This window comes from Narcine bancroftii, chromosome 1, assembly GCF_036971445.1.
Source record: "Narcine bancroftii isolate sNarBan1 chromosome 1, sNarBan1.hap1, whole genome shotgun sequence".
NCBI lineage: Eukaryota > Metazoa > Chordata > Chondrichthyes > Torpediniformes > Narcinidae > Narcine > Narcine bancroftii.
Genome location: NC_091469.1, coordinates 106,953,560 through 106,973,915, shown reverse-complemented (window position 1 = coordinate 106,973,915; position 20,356 = coordinate 106,953,560). Strand labels below are relative to the sequence as shown.

General features: G+C 41.7%; 1 protein-coding gene across 1 annotated transcript in view; it reads left to right on the top strand.

The window, feature by feature from the left end:
* The window catches only part of LOC138762259 (probable voltage-dependent N-type calcium channel subunit alpha-1B), a 927,445-nt gene that overhangs the window by 673,285 nt on the left and 233,804 nt on the right, over positions 1–20,356 (top strand). The window contains exons 18-21 of the mRNA XM_069935943.1: positions 103–220; positions 1,751–1,818; positions 2,891–2,997; positions 14,082–14,903. Coding sequence (XP_069792044.1) covers positions 103–220; positions 1,751–1,818; positions 2,891–2,997; positions 14,082–14,903 — 1,115 coding nt within the window. The remainder of the gene's footprint in view (positions 1–102; positions 221–1,750; positions 1,819–2,890; positions 2,998–14,081; positions 14,904–20,356) is intronic.

Genomic DNA, 20,356 nt, shown 5'->3' with positions numbered 1-20,356 from the left:
CAATGTATTTCTTAGTACTTAAACCTTTTATAATTTTGGAACATTCAATCAATATGATGTAAATGCTGATCAAGTAATAGAATTAATGTGTTGATTCCACAGATCCTGACAGGAGAAGATTGGAATGAAGTTATGTATTATGGAATTGAAGCACATGGAGGAGTAAAAAAGGGAATGTTTTCATCTGTTTATTTTATTATCTTGACACTGTTTGGCAACTGTATCCTTTAAATCTTGGTCAGTACTTACAAGAACATGAAACGAGACCAGAAGTCGAAATTGGGCTTATCCTGCTTCAACTTTATAAGGCTCTGGTGTGACCTCACTTCGAGTGTTGTGAGCAGTTTTGGGCTCCTCATTTAAGAGATGATGCGCTGACACAGGTGATTCCAGGAATGAAAGGGTTATCAGACGAGGAGTGTTTGACAGCTCTTGGCCTGTACTCATTAGAATTTAGGAGAATGAGAGAGGATCCTGTTGAAATAATTTGAACGTTGAAAGGCATTGACAGAGTAGATGTAGAAAGGTTATTTCCCATGATAGGAGAGTCTAGGAGAAGAGGGCACAACTTCAGGATTTAAGGGGGTCTGATTAGAACAGAGATGCAGAGATATTTATTCAGCCAGAGGGTGGTGAATCTGTGGAATTTGTCACCACAAGGCAGATGTGGAGGCCAGGTCATTGTATATTTATGCAAGGATTGATAGGTTCTTGATTAGCCAGGGCATCAAAGATTATGCGGGAAGGCCAAGCAGTGGGGTTGAGTGGGAAGATGGACCAGCTCATGATTAAATGGCAGGGAAGACTTGATGGGCTGAATAGCCTATTTCTGTACCTGTCTTAAGGTCTTATTATGGTCTAAACTCGGGCTGTTTTCTCTGCAGCATGAGACACTGAGTGATGAACTGAAGGAATTTTGTAAGATTATGAGGCAACGATAGGGTAGATGGAGTATGTGTCAAATAATAGAGGGCATCAGGTTCAAGTTGAAAGAGGGAAACTTCAGAGATTTTAAACTATTACCTACGAGAGGACAGTGTGTCTGAAATGAATTGTCTTGGGAAGCGATGGAATGAAATGCAACAACAATGCGTAAGAGACATTTAGAAGGTACAGGAACAGGTAGGGGATGGAGAAATCGGGACCATGCGCAGGCAGGTGGGATTAGTTCAGTTTACATGTGGCGCAGTTATCACAATGCTATTGGACCCAGGTTCAAATTCGCTGCTGTCTATAAGGAGCTTGTTAAGGGTTATGGGGATAAGGCTGGAAAGGGGTACTGATGATAGTGATCAGCCATGATCTGTAAAATGGCGGTGCTGGCTCGACGGGCCAAAGGGCCTACTCCAGCTCCTATTGTCTATTGTCTATTCTCCCCGTATCCTTCGTTGGTTTCCACTGGGTGCTCATTTCCTCCCACCCTCCAAATCATACAGGGTTTCAAGATTAATTGGTGTATTTGGGAGGAGTGGGTTTGAGAGCCAGAAGGCCATATGACTGAGCTGTATGTCTAAATTTAAATAAATTGGAACACCATGGTTGGTGTAGACCCAGCAGGCTGTACTGATAGATGTTCTTCCTGCTGTTGATGTGTGGAGTCAAGTAATCTGCGTCAACTGAGCTATGGATGATTTCCACCCATCAAACACGAATGTACAAGTGAGTAAGAGAGAGGAGTAGTGTGCTGTGGTGCATTTTGCTCTGCTTTGATTTGGTGTGAAATGTATTTCCTGAGCTTTATTGTGAACAGATACCCTTCTCAATGTCTTCCTGGCCATTGCTGTCGACAACCTGGCAAATGCACAAGAACTCACAAAGGTTTGCACACTAAGTCATTCTCTTTTTTTGTATACAGTAACAGCTCAGAGGCTCAGCTCCATGTGTTTTGGTTGTATCGGTAAATGCTAATATCCTATTAAGGAACACATTACTCTGATTAATGTTGTAAATGGAAAGAAAAGCTTATTATTGCTCAAAAATTAACCAATCAGACATACTTGATTATTTTTATTGTATTTGGCTCTGAGGTTTTCTTGAGCTTTCAGGTTATCGTCATTGAAGAGACAAGTGGCTTGTCTTTCAGATAGTGAGCGACAGAAAGTTGGAGTTCAAAAGTACCAGGGAGTCCATCTTCACAAATTATGCCGTTAGTATGCAGGTTTCAGAAGCCGATAGGAAGCCAAAAAGTGTGTTGGAGCCAATTTGACTGTGCTACCCTATTACACCCAATTAATGAATGTTGTTCTGCTGTCTGCAGGCCTGGGCTGAGGATTGTGATAGGTTGGCCCAGCCCTCATTCCACACTTCAGTTTTCCCTTAAATCAGTGCTGCTCACAATGACCCATGTTTCTTCTGACTACAGAGAGGAAGGACTATGACATTGTACAGATGCCATGTGAACAGTCGTTCCCTGCAGAATGTGGCGGAACCTGGAGACAGGACTTGCTTACTTTGATGTACACAGAGAAAGTCACGTCGTGTACAAGCCAGCTGCCAAAAAGGGCTGTATAAATAGACCAGAACCCCCACTTTTATATGATCTCTGCTATATCCTTCCTGATTAAGTGGAGATCTAATTGCCACTTGGGAGTTTTTATTTAAATCTATCTCCTTGTGAAACACGCAATAAAATTTCCACCCTCCTTGATGGTGCTTTTTATGCCAAGTTTCTACCAGTTAAAATCCTTTGTTTTAATTGACCTGTCAAAACTTTATAACTTTTAGTAACCCATTTTGCAATTAGCCCTGGGAAGAGAGAAAAATGTCATTGCAATATTCACACTTTGAAAAGTCTGTCTGTTAAGTAACAGATCACACCAGTCAGAATAAAATAGATAAGGCTCTGAGCCAGGCAGTATGTGTTTTAGTCTTCCATTGTTTCCTCCTTCAGGATGAAGAAGAAATGGAGGAAGCCAATATCCAGAAAAATACCATCCAAAAGGCAATGGAGGTAGCAGATGTCAGCCCAATATCTGCAACAAATCTGTCCATCGCAGCGTAAGTTCAGAGTACTGGTATTACAATCTGTTTTACTTTATAAATCCTCTTGCCATCATTTAAGTTCAAAAATGTTAGACCAATGGGCCAGTGGGAAACAGATAAGGAGAATGGGAAAATAAGTATCAAATGAAATACAATTCTGCAAAATGTATACTCATGCACTTTGGTAGAAGGAATGAAAGGATAGGCTATTAGCTGGATGGATAAAAAATTTCAAAATCCAAATAACAAGGTATCAAAGGTTATGCAGAGAAGGCAGGAAGTGGGCTAAGTGGCAGAATAGATTAGCTATGATGGAATAGTTGAGCGATTCAACAGGCTAAATTGTCTACTTCTGCTCCTATATTTAATGGCTTTATGGTACTATTGAGTTATTATTGTTTTCCCCTGGATTAGTCCCAGTACACTTGCATAAGAAGCATAAAAAGAAACTGAACAAGTGTGTAGGTGTTTTATAACTCCTGACAGAAAACTGCACAATGGATGAGACCAAGATCAAGATAGCATTGTCCTCCAAGGTTTTGTTACCCAAAATCTGGCAGGACGATTATTTTCTTGGGCAGGTAAGTGATATTGAAACCATAGAGGGGTGAGTATCGATTCCCTACAATCCTCCCAAGGGTTCACTTGGAGAATCTGAACAAGAAGGATCGGGGATGAGAGCATGCTGTCAGCCTAGCAGGCTCTTGGGACTTCGCATAAAGTTTGAGGAGGGTGTTTTCAAGATTCTCGTAAGGTGTTGGGAAGGACCAAGCTTTGTGTAATTCCAGGAGACTGTGTGTTGAGGAAGGGCGGGGATGGTGTTAAAAGTGTGTGGATGGGTCCCAGTGCCTTTCAACTTAGCTGTAGCTCTGTTTATTCCCAAAATGGTTACCACATTCACAGAGCAGAAAATAAGGAATTGGGGCAGGGTAGAGAGCAAGCTGGGATCAATGAAAGAAAAATACACGATTGGCAAGGATTTAAATGATATTATCAGGAGGTGGGAACCTGAGCAGCAAGAAAACAAGTGGAAGGGTGGAAGCGATGCCAGATGCTAGGACAAACAAGTCTAAAAGAAAGGACTAGAAGGAATGGGTGAATGATCACAGTGAGACTGAGGGGCTAAAGTGTGTTTATTTTAATGCAAGGAACATTGTGGGTAAGGTGGATGAACTTGGAATTATGATGTTGTGGCCATTACTGAGACGTGGCTGCAAGAGGGATAGGATTGGCAGCTGAATGTTCTTGTGTTTCAATACTTTAGATGGGATAGAGAAGGCAGTAAAAGAGAGGAAGGAGTAGCATTGTTAATCAGAGAGAATGCCACAGCTTCAGTCAGAGAGGACCTTGTGGTGTGCTCCACTACTGAGGAAATCACTCCCCATAAGGTGAAATCACTATGCTAGGACTATACCATTGACCTCCTAATAACCACTGGGAGGTGGAGGACCAGATGTGTAGACAGATTATGGAAAGTTGTAAAAGCAACAAGGTTGTCAAAGACTTTAAGTACTCCAATAATAACCAGGACGTCCTCAGTGCCAGAGGCTGGGACGGGATAGAATTGTTCAAGTGCATCCAAGAGAGTTCCATGAAGCAGCACGTAGACAGCCCAACCAGGAAAGGGCCAGACTGTACCTTGTTGCGGCAAATGAGCCCAGCCAGTGATCAGCATTTCAGTGGGGCCACATTATGGGATTAGTGATCACTCTTTCTTAATTTTCAAGATCACTATGGACAAGGATAAGCTTGGGACTTGTGGACAAACTCTAAATTGGGGATTAGACAAGAGCTGTGGATGGGAGAGGGAGGCGGTTGGAGTTCATTGGGAGCAGCTTTTATCAGGGAAGCCCGCAACTGACACATGGGAGTTGTTTAAGGGCCAACTGATAGTGATCAAGGATGGTAAAGTCAGAGAACCATGGATGACGAGATGATGATCAGCCATGATCGTATTGAATGGCGGAGCAGGCTCGATGGGCCATTTTTGGCCTACTCCTGTTCCTACTTCCTATGTTCCTATGTTCCTATGACGAGAGAGGTCAGGAACTTAGTCAAGAAGAAAAAGGAGGCATATGCAAATTGCAGGAAAGAGCTCAACAGGGTGCTGGGAAAGTCAAAAGGGGTCACGAGAAGTCCTTGGTGAGCAGGATTAAAGAAGCGACCAAGGCATTTTATGCTTGCATTGAAAACAAGATGACCAGGGAGAGGATTGGACAAAGGATGAAATTTATGTTTGGATTTGGAGGAAGTGAATGAGGTACTAAGTGAATACTTTGCATCAGTGTTTACTAAGGAGAAGGATGTGGACAGTGACAGGGAGCATGAGCATTCTCTACATGTGTTGGGACATTGTGAGATCCAGAAGGAGGTGGACATATCTTCTGTCCCTAATGGGAAATACCCTGGTGATTGAATGAGGGAAATGAGGAGATTGCTGGGGCCTTGACAAAGATCTTTGCATCTTCACTGACAACAGGAAAAGTCCTGGAGGACTGGAGAGTAGTAAATCTTGTACTTTTATTCAAGGAGAGGATAAAGGATAATGCAGGAAATTATAGACCAGAGAGCTTCACGTTAGTGGTAGGGAAACTATTGGAAATGATACTTAAGGGATAGGATTTCTGCATATTTCAAAAGTCATAGTCAAATTAGGAACAGTCAATGTGGTTTTGATGATGGGCAGGTCATGTTTTACCACTTTGAGCATTTTCAGGAGGTAACAAAGGTATTAGGTGAGGGTAGGGCAGTGAATGTTGTTTGCATGTAAGGCGTTTGACAAGGTCCCCACAGTAGGCTGATTCAGAAGGCATAGATGCATGGGATCCATGGTGAGTTAATAGTTTGGATTCAGAATTGGCTAGCCCTTAGAAATCAGAGTGTAGTGGCAGATGGCCATTGTTAGGGCTGGAGGTCTGTGACCAGCAGTATTCTGCAGGGATCCATGTTGGGAGTTTAATCTGGGCAAGTGTGAGATGTACTTTGGGAATGTATAGAGTTAATGGTAAGACTTTTAAAAGTATTGATGTGCAGAGGCATCTGGGGTTCCAAGTCCATATGTCATTCAATATGGCCACACATTAAATAGGGTAGTAAAGGTGCATCTGCTGTGCTTGCCTTTATTGGGCATTGAGTATAAAAGTCATGTCAAGATTCAAGATTAATTATTTTTCATGTAATTAAAGGCAGTGCTAATTTCATTTTTGTCTGCCATAAGGCATAAGAGAGTTCCCTCAGAGTCACAGTGTTTCCATGGATTAATCTCCAATGATGCTACAGCCCATGCAGCCACACAGAGTCTCATCCAAACCAACAGCAGCCCAAGCTCCATATATGAACCTCTGACATGATCAGGAAGTCTTTAGTGTCCTCGGCACCCTCTTGCATCCCAGTTCCAATACCTGTTGCAGCTGTGTAAAACTTTGGTTAGGCTGTACTTGGAATAATGTCTGCAATTCTGGACACCCCATTACAGGGACGATGTTGGAGGCTTTAGAAAGGGTTGCAGAAGAGGTTTACCAGGTTGTTGCCTGGTTTAGAGGGCGTGAATTATGGGGAGAGGTTGGACAAACTTGGATTGTTCTCTCAAGAGCATCAGAGACTTAGATAAGAAGGATTCAATGGAACCAACATCCTGTTTTCCCTCAGAAGTATACAATTTCTGATAAAATGAATAAAATTGGTCATTAATTTCATGAGGTTTATAGGTAACTATTGAATACTTTTTAACAGCATTAATAGTTCTCGATACTTGTTCCATTTTTAATTGCCAAGCTAATACTTTATGAGCCCTTTCACCCATCTCATAATAACATTGCTTGGACCTTTGGATTAACCGCTCATACTGATATGTTTGTAAAGTATTATAACGTAATTTCAACATTCTTATCTTCTGTAACATTTTCTGAAATTCCTTTTCCAACTCAGCGATTTGCTTCTCCAATGCCAAACTTTCCGCCGGATACTGTTTTTTTACTTTTGTAGAGTAACTAATAATTTGACCACGTAGATATGCTTTTAAAGCATCCCACATTACAAAATTACTACTTACTGAATTAACATTCCAATAAAGGATCCAAAACACAATTAAAATCTCTTCCAATCAAAATATTTTCATTGCCCGGATTTAATGTTAAAAAACCCTCAGATATAAATCGATCATCATCCACATTAGGTGCATAAATATTCAATAATGTCCATGGTTCTGCAAAAATGTTACAATTCGCCATCAAAACCCTCCCAGCAATCTCCATAAATGATTCCAATTCAAATGGTAATTTCTTATGGATCAAAAGCACTACACCCCTTGCCTTAGAATTAAAAGAAGAAGCAAACACGTGTCCAACCCAATCTCTCTTCAATTTTACATGTTCTTTTTCAGTCAAATGTGTTTCTTGCAAAAAAGCAATATCAACTTTCATTTTTTTTATATTGGCCAATACACGTTTACGCTTAATTGGATTATTCAATCCCTGTACATTAAAAGTTGCAAAGTTCAAATTAGACATTTCTTTACCCTAACAATACAATCTTCATGCTATTACAAAATACTGCTCCCCTTGCTAAAAAAAAACTCTAATAGATAAAGTAACCCTCCCCCTCTTATGTATATATAAAAAAAACCCAACAAACAAAAAAAATAAATCTCAATAACAAACTACAATAATGTAGTAACTCTCTAAAAATCTGGGTGTGGTAAAACCCACTAGTGGCGGATGACTATCAAAAGCTTCAGTGACATCCACCCCCCCCCCCCCCAGTCAGACTATTCCAGAGAGCTTAATCAAACATATTCAACCCATTGATTCCAATCCCAATGACTGTTCCAGATCTTCAATATCAAGAAACCTTCTTTCCATTCTTTCCATTTTTCCCATTCTTCCCATTCCCATTTACCCTCCTTTTAGGAGACGATAATGGTGACTGTCCATTTCCTCATAAATCTGGTAAGGAATTAGCAAAAATTAATGCATCATGATCATTCTCAAAGAATTGAGACTGAAAATTTCCATAAAAACTTTCAATACAGCAGGATAACGAAAAGCAAATTTATAGCCCTTTCTCCACAATACTTCTTTAGCTGAATTAAATTCTCAACGCCTTTTAATAATTTCTTAACACAAATCAGCATAAAAAAAACACTCTGTTGCCCTGAACCATCATTGGAGTCTGATTTTGTCGAGCCTTCTGAACTGCAATCTGTGATATCATTTCTCTATCCTGATATCTCAAACAACGAATCAAAATTGCACGTGCGGTGCATCGCGTGTTTGGGAACTTCTGAGGGGGAACCCAGACGGCAGTGGGTTGACGAGGTCGACGTGCAGACCCGCAGCCACACTGGACGAGTGGCAAGTGCGGCGGAAGAGGAAAGCCCTGCTGTGTTGGAATTAAGGCAGGAGGAGTTTATGGAGGCTGGGATTAAGGAAGATAGGCCTCAAGAGGGAGTAATGGAACCTGGTCTGGATTCTGTATTTACGATTTTACGATGTCGACACATTTAAATCAGGAAGTTATATTAAAATGAATAATATCTGTGAAGAAATGACTTCTGTGAAGAAGGATATGAATGTGGTTAAAAGTGATGTTAATAGATGCATAAAGGCAGTGGATACTGTACAGGATCATTTCAAAAAAATTGAAGAAGTCTTTTAGGAATGTAAAGATCAAGTGGAACAAAACAGAGAAAAAATGGAAAAAGTGGAGGACTCTTTTGTGGATTGGGGGATTCAGAAGAAGGAATTGTTGAAGAAGATTGATTTTTTAGAAAATCAAGGTTGAAGAAATAATGTAAAAATAGTAGGTCTTCCAGAAGATATTGAAAGCTCGGATCCGGTAGAGCGTCAGAGACTGATGAGAAATAGGATGGAGGTGGAGAAAATCATGAGTAGCATTAATAGGGTGGACAGTCAGAATCTTTTCCCCAGGCCGAAGGTATCTCATGGTTAAGAGCATAGATTTAAGGAGTTTGAAAATTTGAAAGAGATGTGTGGGGCAAGTTTCTAACACGGAAAGTAGTGGGTGCCTAGATTGAGCTGTCAGGAGTAGTGGTGGAAGAAAATTCAATAGTAGTGTTTTAGATAGGCACACGATTATGAAGGGGATGGAAGAATTTGAAGAGGGAGAAGCAGCAGACTTTTAATTTAATTTGGGCATCAGAGATGTAGGTCCTGTTCTGTTCTCTGGTCTTCTTAAAGTCTGATATATCTATTCATTCATTATTTTGTGCTAATTTCCAATATTATTAGGAGCAAGACACCAGTCAGTTGCACTGTAATCAAATTGGAACAAAAGGTATTGATTACACTGGGGAACAATTGTTTCAAAAGGTTTGCTTCCTGAAGGAAAAAATGGGGATTATGATAGACAACTTCAAAGTGAACTCAAAGATAATTTCAGATTTGCAGTATCACACAGGAAATTGGAGCAACAATAAATGAACTTTTATTGAATTTAATATGTTTAATTGCATAATGATGCTGACATGTAGCATTAATTCAACTGACCAAAAATGTTTAGCCGCTGATTTTCATTTGTACTCAGCATCTGATGCCTCTTGTGTCAGGGTTCAACAATAGTCAGCCTGTATTGATGGATTCCAGTAGCCCCGATACTACTTTCCCATGGTTACAATGTCCTGGTGAAACCTTTCACCATGTTCGTCACTGACTGCACCAAGATCAGCAGGGAATATGTTCAAGTGAGAATGCAGAAAATGAATTTGCAATGACATGTTACACTTCAATGTTTCGTATGCTTGTAATAGACTTAAAATAGACCAAACTGTACAAGTACTATTGTGTGAGGAAGGTCAGTTTAGTGAATGAGGTGGTACATAGACTTGATATAGACCATAAGATATAGGAGCAGAAATAACCTATAGAGCCCATCGAGCCTGCTTCACTATTCCATTATGAGATGATTTATTCCTCCAATTCTGCCCCACTCCCCTGCCTTCTCCTATAACCTTTGATACTCTGACTATTCAGATAGCTATCAGCATTTTCCTTAAAAGCACCCAATGACCTGGCCTTCACAATAGTCCATGGTAGCAAATTCCAGAGAAATTCCTCCACATCTGTTTAAATGGGTGTCCTTCAATCCTGAAGTTGTGGCCCCTTGTTCTTGACTCCCCTACAATGAGAATCGACTTTGCCACATCTACTCTGACAAGGCCCTTCAATATTCAAAATGCTTATATGAGGTCTCCGCTTATTCTACTGAACTCCAATAACTGTCAAATGTTCTTCTCATGCTAATCCCTTCATTCTAGGAATCATTCTTGCAAATCTTCTCTGAACCCTCTCCAATCCAATTCTTAAATATAGAGCCCAAAACTGTACCCGTACTCCAAATGTGCCTCCACCATTGCCTTATAAAGCCTCAAAATGACATTCCTGCTCTTGTATCTCATTGTTCTCGATATGAATGCCAACATTGCATTCGCCTGCTTCACTGCTAACTCAATCTGAAGGTTAACACTTAGGGTGTCCTCCCCAGGAATTCCCTAGTCCCTTTGCACCTCCGAATTCTGATTTTCTCCCCATCCAAATAATAGACTGCCTTGTTATTCCTTCTACCAAAGTGCCTGAGCATACAATTTCCATCATTTCATTTTATTTTCCATTCCTTTGCCCATTTTCCTGATCTATGTCTTTCTGCAGCTTGTCTGTTTCCTCCTCACTACCTGCCCCTCCACCTATCTTTGCATCATTTACAAGCACCCACAAAGCTATTCATTCCACAATCCAAATTATTAACATAAAATGTTAAAAGAAGTGGCCCCAATACTTGTGTTTGGTTAACAATGCCTTGAAATAATTATCTCATTATTTCTCTCTGATCATTAATCGGCATCACTTTTGCTGATATGGAGCAAATTGAAGTGTGTTGGCAAGTGTAGTGGACAATCTGTAGATGTGCCCTCTGCATTTGTCACAGCCCAGGCCTAAAACCTTGGCTCCCTTTTCCTTCCACTGGATGCTGCCTGATCTGCTGAGAATCTCCAGCACTTTTGTTCATTGCACTCGACCCCAGCATCTGCAGACTTGCTTGTATAAATGCATTCAGGTTATTACAACTGGCCAGTGAGTGGCTGGGAAAACATTTACTCAAACATTGTTTGATTGGCAACAAAATAAATTTTGGGCCTGTGAGCATTTAATTTATCCATGTCAATTCTTCCTCAGCTTAATGGCAGAGTTCAGAAAACCAATATTGGAAAGCATCTAATTTATCACCGTAGACAAAAATTCAGCCAAATATTCAGCTATGCAAACGTCCCCCCAGCAGTACCTTTGCCAATCTTAGTCCAAACTGTGTGCTGGTTTACTGGGCATTTCATTTATTGAGTGCTTTCATTTTTTTTGCCCTTGCTTTCCATCTGATTAGAAAGCAGGTTGATTCTGCTCCCTGTGTATCTCTTATGTCCACAAAGTAGCAAGTGGTTGTTATACAAATAATATGTTAGCTCTTTCCCATCATTGGTGTGATAAAGCCCAACCCTTCTTCATCTTGATTTAACCTTGTCAGTCTTCTACGTCACACTGTTTCACATTGTGATGCCAGAAAGGTTTGTACAAAGTGGCGCGTGTCCAGTTGATGGAAGGTTCTGTGGCAGTGGTCATGCTGTGCTTGTGTAGCAGGATGATGTAAAGGGTAAAACATTGATTTGTTGTTTTTTTGCAGCAGTTTTTTACCACAATAACGGCTCAGGTTAGAGGTGGAGCAGGAGACAAATGCAAGCCTCCCTGTGAATCTGATGGAGCCTGTTGATCTTTTCCCAATGTATTTTTTGTTTCATCTTTTTTTGCATGTGCAGTTTTGTAAAGCAAAATCGAGGTGCTCTATCTCGCAGCTCGTCAGTCTCCAGCGTAAATTCACCGTGAGTCTGCTCTCTGTTACAATATTATGTGGTAATCCCTTCATTTAGCCTCATTCACCATTTAACCCAAGAGCAGCTGTTGTACACATTGCGGATGTTGCTCTTCCACTCTTCGCTCTGTCCTTTGTGTTAATTCCATCCAATGTGCATTTCAACCCATTTGCACTTTATAATGCTCCTTTGACCTCTCTGTATTGAATTGTGTAACATTTCAACTTGAACAAGGTCAACATTTCATGTTGTCAGGCAAACAGAGATAATAGAAATAAAATTACCCATTTGTGTGTAACATACAAGATTCAAGATTCTTTTATTGTCATGTAAAAGAAGAGATGTAATATTGCACAAAATTGCCTTTAGTCTGCCATAAGCCAGACAAAGATTTGCCGTTAGCAGAAATTGCCTGGCTCCCCTTACAGTCAGAGGAAGGGAAACAAAAGAGGATCATAATTTCATAGTTGCATTTTAATTAACAGAAATGCTACAGAATTGTATTTCTTTTACAACCAAAAGTTGAAACCTTTGTTCCATTCAAGTTACCATCTGTAACAGAAGGATTTTAATTTTGTGAACCCCATAACATGATGTTAATAATATTGTTACAGTTTTAACAATAAGAATCTATCAATTTGATTTAAAATGCATTAAAAATAGTGACTGAAATTGCTGATATATAGGAGAATTCAATAACAAAAATAATCTTGAAATAAATCTTTATTCTATTTAGAATCTTTATGCTAAATTTGATTTCAGCCAAATTGTTAAAAAGGAGAGTGCAAATAGCACTGAAGCACTAGCTTAATTAATATTTGGTGAGCTCATTAATTTTGAATGGGTTAATGCCTGGATAAATATAGTGGGAAAGAATTAACATCAAGATAATCAACAAATTATATTGCATGGTGTACTTTCAAGGTCTGGTAACATTTTTGCTTAAATTGGGAGAGAGAAAAAATCCTAATACTGTATTTAATTTAATTTTAAATTTTGTGCCAGGCATCAAAATTTAGCATGTGATCTTTCACTGCTGTGATTTAAATTAAGAAACATATAGTATTCTGTCTGTGTACAATACATACTACAGGCATCATAGAACGTTTAGAAGGAGTGCAAAAGAGATCCTAAAATATAGTTTGTGAGGGTCTTTAATTCAGCAGTATTCATTTCGAACCATAGAACATTACAGCACAGAAAAAGGGCTCCTCAGCCCTTCTCATCTGTGGTGAACCATTTTTTTTTGTTGCCTAGTCCCACTGACCTACATCTAGTCCATAGTCCTCCAAACCTCTCCCATCCACATACCTGTCTAAATTCCTCTTAAATGTTAAAATTGAACCCACATTCAGTTTGTATCCCTTTTAGCACCATATACTTCAAACTAAGCATAAATCCTTTTGTTATTTTATGGAATTATTCCAAATTGTTGGCACAATGCTTCACCTTTCTAAAGTGTAGGCCAGCAAGAGCATTATATGTTTCAGGTGTTGAAAGTGTTACTTTTCATCCGAAACTCTCTGTGGGTGATGTGCAGTGGCCCTTTCACTGTCTCATTTCAATGCTGCTTTCCTTGTGCCATTTCAAGTGTATGGATGTGCGGGCACATCTGAGCATATGTGCGTCTGAGCATGTGTGCGGGTATGTGCACATGGGGATGTGGGTGTGTGGGGGTGTGTGTGTGTGTGTGTGTGTTTGTTTTGTATGTGTGGTGTTTCCCTTCACCTTGGTGGCAAATGTGATTCTACTTCTGAGTTAGAATGTTCATCCGGTAATCTCTGACAGGACATACTGCTGTCAGGACATTAAATCCTTGTGCTTTACAGGAGGAAATGTTGTGTGTTGACTTTGGGTTTGGTGCTGTTGGTTATATAAACCTTGACTACCTTTCACTTGTTCCAAGAGAGAGGTTCTTTTATTAATGCAAGCAGAGAAGAAGAAATGACCAGAGAACCACACTGGAGTGTGGTGTTCAGACCCAGCAGTGACAATCTCTGGTTTGTCCAGTGCACTTGAATTTTGGTGATGGAGAATGCATGTATCTCTGTGGTAGCATCATCTGAGCAACCTTTGACCCAAGCAAATTTATGCTGTCTTTACCGCTCTGTTTTGAATGCTTTGCAGTCAGACATTCAAATCAGAAGAGATTTAAGCTGAATGATTTCCTAGCTGGATTCAGTGAAAGTATAACAGAATTTTTTTTTCTTCTGGTCATTTGCAGAAAAGATCAGCAAAAGTCGTTCAAGTCCATGTCTGTTTGGGAGCAGAGGACTTCCCAGCTGAGAAGACAGCACATTCTTACTAGTCAGGAGGCTCTCTTCAATGAGCTGGATGATGAGCAGCGGAGAATGTATGTCTCATCCCATCAGATCCGCCCTGATATGAAAACACACTTGGATCGGCCTTTAGTGGTGGAGCCCAGGAACAGCACCAGGAAGAGCGCTGACAAGGTCCGCCCCAGTGACTGCCAGGAGGGGGAGCAAGAGAGGCTGGTCCAGCCCGAGAGCAGTGAGGCACCAAGACGTTCCCATCGACACCGAGACAAGCTAGGTGAGCAGGACAAGGGAGACGGTGCCCTGGACTCTGGGGAACCAAGGGCCAACAGCAAAGATGACCAACGATGCTCCCACAGGAGCCACAGCAAGGAAACAGAGAAAGAACGGGACGAGAGGGGAAAGGAAGGGAAGGGGGAGCGAAGCAGGAGCCGTGAAGGAGGAAGAAGGCATCACCATGCACAGAGCTCGCTGGATGATGCTCCCGAGAGGGAACACAGGCGCCATCGGTCTCACCGACATGGGACGGAGCAGCAGCATCGGGAGGCAAATGGCACCAAGGGCGAGAGGCGCAGCCGGGCCAAAGATGGCTCTCGATCAGGAGGGCGGGAAGGTGAGGCAGTCAGCAGGAGCCATCATGCCGAGGGAGCAGAGAGGCGACGAAGGCACAGGCAGAAAGCAGCCTCCACCAATGAGTCAGAGGAGAAAAGAGAGATTGGCGAGAAGGAGAGGGAGACTGTTCTACGTGAACGTCGCGTCCACAAAGTGAAGTAAGTCTCCAGGAGGTTATTACTAAGGTTTTGCACCTCCGAATACACAAACACCATACTAACTTTCATTGTAGATGCTTTCCTCTTCTCTTTATCAGCTCGTCAGCCTTCCGTATTTGATGGCATATAAAACACCCCATTTTACCTAAATGAAAAAGCCCCTGGGTCTTATATGTGAAGGTGACATTTTGGAGGGCATGGTATTACCGTCCGGCCCCGGTATCACGGAGGGAGGGATTCCCTGCTGTCTGTCTGATATTCCTCAGGCCCCAGTATCAGGGTGGGAGGGATCCTCTCAGGCCCTGGGGTGCCAGTTGAAGGTCCACTCAAGTGCCGCCACCACCTCTAACCCTAACCCTCCCCGAGCACAGCCCCTAACCCTAACCTCTCCTGAGTGCACCACTGCCACCCCTAACCCTAGCCCCCTGAGCGCTGCCACTGTCACCCCTAACCCTACCCCCCCCGACCATAACCCTAAACCCTCCCAAGCACACACCCCCCCCCCCCCCCCCACTGAGTGCTGCCGTTGCTGCTGTCACTATCTTTGACATAAAGGAACGCATACCTGTTCGTCCTAGCATTTTCTCTCAGTGAAATGCCAATTACAACATGGCTGCCACCAAGGCCAGGTCTTGTGAGACCTGCTTACCTGTAGATACACTATAACATGGACCTGCTTTACTCATAAATGCACTAAAACTTCTACACTAAAATGTTTTACATTCTTAAAAGTTCCTAACAGTCCCTGCTGGGGGGGGCGAGGGGCTGCTCATATGGCTGTGGGTCTTATATTCCATCAAGTACGGTAGTTAAAATTCTCTCTTCCCTACCAACTCCTGCTCAGAGGCTTCTGCAGTGACAATATAACAGTAGGGATGGAGTTGTGCTATCCCAGGGAAGTGATAAATAAGGGGCAGTGTGATGACCAGAAGGATCTCTGATCCTCTACATTCTTTGTTCTACTTTAAATTCACAGTGAACCACACCTGACACCCATCGTTTGTCTCTCGCTGTTGCCAATATCATTTTTCTCCACCTACCCTTTCTCTCCCAACCTTCCCTCTGCCTGGTCTTTCCGAAGCCTGCTCCCCCAACATCCATAAAACACTGCAGCATAGAAACAAACATTTCAGCCCTTCTAGTCTAGCCCTTCTACCTCGTCCCACTGACCATACCCCTCCATACCCATCTTGTCCATAAACCTATCTGAATTTTTCTTGAATGTCAAAATTGAGTCTGTATTTACCAATTCAGTTGGCAGCTTGTTCCATGTTCTCACCACTCTCTGTGTGAAGAAGTTCCTCCTTATGTTCCTTTTAAACTTTTCTCCTTTCACCCTTAACCCATGGTCTCTAGTTTTTAATCTCTCCTAACCTCAGTGGAAAAAGCCTGCTTGCATTTACTCTATCTATATTCATCATAACTTTATATACCTTTATAAATAAAGCCCCAACCTGTATAATCTTTCTCTGTAGCTCAATTCTTCCAGTTCCGGCAAGGAACTTGTAAATCTCCTCTACACTCTTTCGGTCTTATTGTCGGAGGAGTACATACATGACAACACATAAAACACTGAAATTCTTTTTTTTCTGCAGGGTAGGCAGGATTACCACTTATTGGAAGTGCAAAAAAAAACTATATTCAACAAAAAGAAATGTAAATAAACTGACTGCAATACAGGGAGAAAAAAAATCAATAAAGTGCAAAGGTATTGTTCCTGTAGTTAGGTGACCAAAATTGCACACCAAACTCCAAATTTGGTCTTGTACAACTTCATCTCAACTCTAATACTCTGATTTATGAAACCCAATGTGCCAAAAGCTCCTTTTACAACCTGATCTACCTGTGATGCCATTGCTGGACATAATGCTGCAAGCCTGCGCAGCCAATAGCCTGTCTATTCCCATTGTGGCCTGGTGTCACAAACGCCATTGTCCAATCAATTCATCTGACTTTGCACCTTAACGTAGCTGAGAGTGACAAGCCTAGTTTCCAAATGGTGTCCTGGGGTGAAAGGGCCAATCTCCCAGGGGGCAGTTTGGAGTCCCAAGGCTAGCCATGTCTACAGCTTGCTCTGGAGGTGCTGGAGATTGAGCAGTTTATTGACCTGCACCCTTCAAACCAAGGTGTAAGCACTCCTCTCTCCGGTCAATGGTTAGCCTTATAGAACCATCAAACCAATGAACACTACTTCACAGAAATAGACCCCTTCAGCCCTTCTAGTCCATGCTGAAGCAATTTTTTTTGCCTTGTCCCACGGATCTGCACCCACTTCATAGCTCTCCATACCTCTCCCATTCATATACCTCTCCAAATTCTTCTTTAATATTAAATTTGAGCCTGAATTCACTACCTCGGTTGGCAACTCATTCCACGCTCCTAAACTTTAACCTTTCCCTGTAATTCAATTCCTGAAGTCTAGGTAACACCCTCGAAACTCTTCTCTGCACTCTTTCTATCTTATTGATATCTTTCCTGTAGTTAGGTGACCTAAAACTGCATACAATATTCCAAATGTGGTCTCATCAATGTCTTATACAACTTTACCATAACGTTCCAACTCCAATACGCAATACTTGATTTATGAAGGCCAATATGCCAAGAGCTCTCTTTACAACCCTATCTAACTATGATGCCACTTACAAGGAATTATGTATCTGTACTCCCAGATCCCTCTGTCCTACCGCACACTTCTCAGTGCCCTACCATTTACCGTGTATCTCCTTTCTTCATTTGACCTTCCAAAATGCAACACCTCACACTTTTCTGCATTAAATTCCATCTGCCATTTTTCAGCCCATTTTTCCATCTGGTCCACATCCCTCTGCAAGTTTTGAAAACCCTCTTTGCTGTCCACAATACCTCTAATCCAGTGGTTCTCAATCTTTTTCTTTCCATTCACATACCATTTTAAGTATTCCCTATGCCATAGGTGCTCGGTGATTAGTAAGAGATTGCTTAAGGTGGTATGTGGGTGGAAAGAAAAAGATGGAAAACCACTGTTTTAATCATACCTAATTGACTCATTATGTGCATGGTTTAATAACTCCAAAGGAAATGGGCAAATGACAATATTTCTCAAGCAAAGTATTTCAGTAACAATTGGATCTAGAGCAGTGATTCTCAACATTCCCTTCCCATTCAATGCCTCCTTAAGCAATCCCTTACTCATCACAGAGCACAGATGGCATAGAGATTACTTAAAGTGGTATGTGAGTGGAAAGAAAAAGGTTGAGAACCACTGCTCTTATTTTAATGTCATCTGCAAACTTGTTGATCCAATTTTCCACATTATCATCCAGATCATTGATATAGATCACAAACAACAATGGTCCCAGCACTGATCCCTGAAGCACACTACTAGTCACAGGCCTCCAGTCTGAGAAATAATCATCCACCTCTAATCTTTGGCTTCTCCTGTGCAGCAATGTTGAATCCTGTTCACTACTTCAGCATGAATACCTAGCATCTGAATCTTCCAGACTAACCTCTGTTAGGTCTGCTTTGTTCATGAATGAGTGAGACAAACACCAGGCTGAGTCGAAATCAGGGTTCTTTGTTCTTTATTACCGGATTGTAACACTTGCGACTAACAAAGTTAGTCGGAGAATGCATTCTGCCGTTATCAGCAAAATGGTGATTTTTTATACCCTTGGATACATGCTTAGAACATCATCATATCATTACTTGTCCAATGACTAAAACTGTTGCTATCCTTTCCCTGCTAGCTTCCTGCCTCTCAATCCATCAATGTCTCTCTTATCTTGTAAGTACAAGGATGCATTCTGTTACTCCTTAGTACTGGGTGACTCCTTCTCCGGTCCCATCTCATGATGTTTTACCTAACAGGAGTACAAGGACACCTCCCCTTCTTGTTACTGCCCTGTACAGGGTAACTCCCTACACATTCCCATCTCATGATGTTTTACCTTACAATCCCTCCTTTGTCCTCTTTAGAGGACAATCTCGCCCTGACTATGCTACCACCGCGTTACATTAGTTCGCCTATTATTGCCAAGCTCTATACGGGTTCTGTTCACAGGGTAGTTCGGCTGGTGGGCGAGGGCTCCCCCAACCCTCCTTTGCGTACACCCCCCATCCGTCACCCCGATCCCATTGCCCGTTTACAAGTTTCATCCCATTTTCCCCCAAGCAAAAAACTAGCTAACCCCCCGTACATTAGTAAATTCCCAAGTTAACATATGGTCTACAATCTAATTCATAATACTTGTTCTACAATCTGATTAATAATGTTTGTGTTACAATCAATGTTATAATATTTGTTCTACAATCAAGGTTATAATATTTAGGTTACAAGCAAGGTTAAAATTATATGTGTAACAATCTAATTCACAATCCCTCCTTCCCATCACATTCCCCTTCAGACTCCAGATCGATCTCAGCAACTTTCTCCGCCTCCTGTAATGTGAGATAGTCTTGCTCCACAGCCTGCACAGCTTGATATTTCGGAGGCAGTTCATCACGGTCAGCAAAGGCTTTCTCTATGGTCCTCGTGACCAGCGTTCGAATGCATGGAATACAACAACAGCCACAAGTGATAAAAATTGATACAGAAATGAACAAACCCAGCAAAAGTTGTCCTAACAATGTGCTCCATCTCCCAAACACTCCCTGTAACCAGGATAAAACAGGATTGGAGACTCCAGACTGGGCTTTTAATTCTTTCGCCAATGCCCTAAGTTTCGTTAACCCCTTAGTGAGTGATCCATCTGGCCCTGTGTTATTAGAGATAGAAGTGCAGCATAGATCTCCAAACATAGCACACACTCCACCTTTCTCTGCCAGGACCATATCAATCGCTATCCTATTCTGAAGTGTCATAAGGGAAGTTTCTGACAGTTGTTGATGTATTGCCTCAACAACGTCCCTGGTCAAATTTGCAAGGCGCTGGACATTATAGTGAATAAGGTTGATCCTATTAACATTCTTATTTACAGTGATGGGAAATATTGCACTAAAAACAGGAAAGCTTTCAAACCCAGCTGCAATCTCATCGGCTAATTTAAATTCGTCCGGAATATTCCGGGCTTGGCCAATGGCATCAATCCATACCCCATCAGGGTTCCTTCCTCCCGGCCCCAAGAGTCCAACACTCCTCCTTTTTCTCCACAGCCAACTCTCTGTGTGGCGCAATTCTAGGGAATCCTCGTCTCCCTCCTGCATTTTGACAATCAGCACTGGCGCATTAAGGGTTACTAGAGCACACCGACCATCCCAGTTAGCGGGGAGCCAGTTGTACAGCACTCTTCCTCCACAAAACTCATCTGTGTAGTCATTCAATCTGCTACAAGTCTCCTTAGTTTCAGATTCATTTTTTTTGTTATGGGACCTCAAAATCATCCCCTGTATATGTTCATGATAACCAGTAACCTGTTTGGCTGCCCTGTCAGCCGCCGTGTTTCCCTTCCCTTCCTTTGTGTTATCTGGGGAAT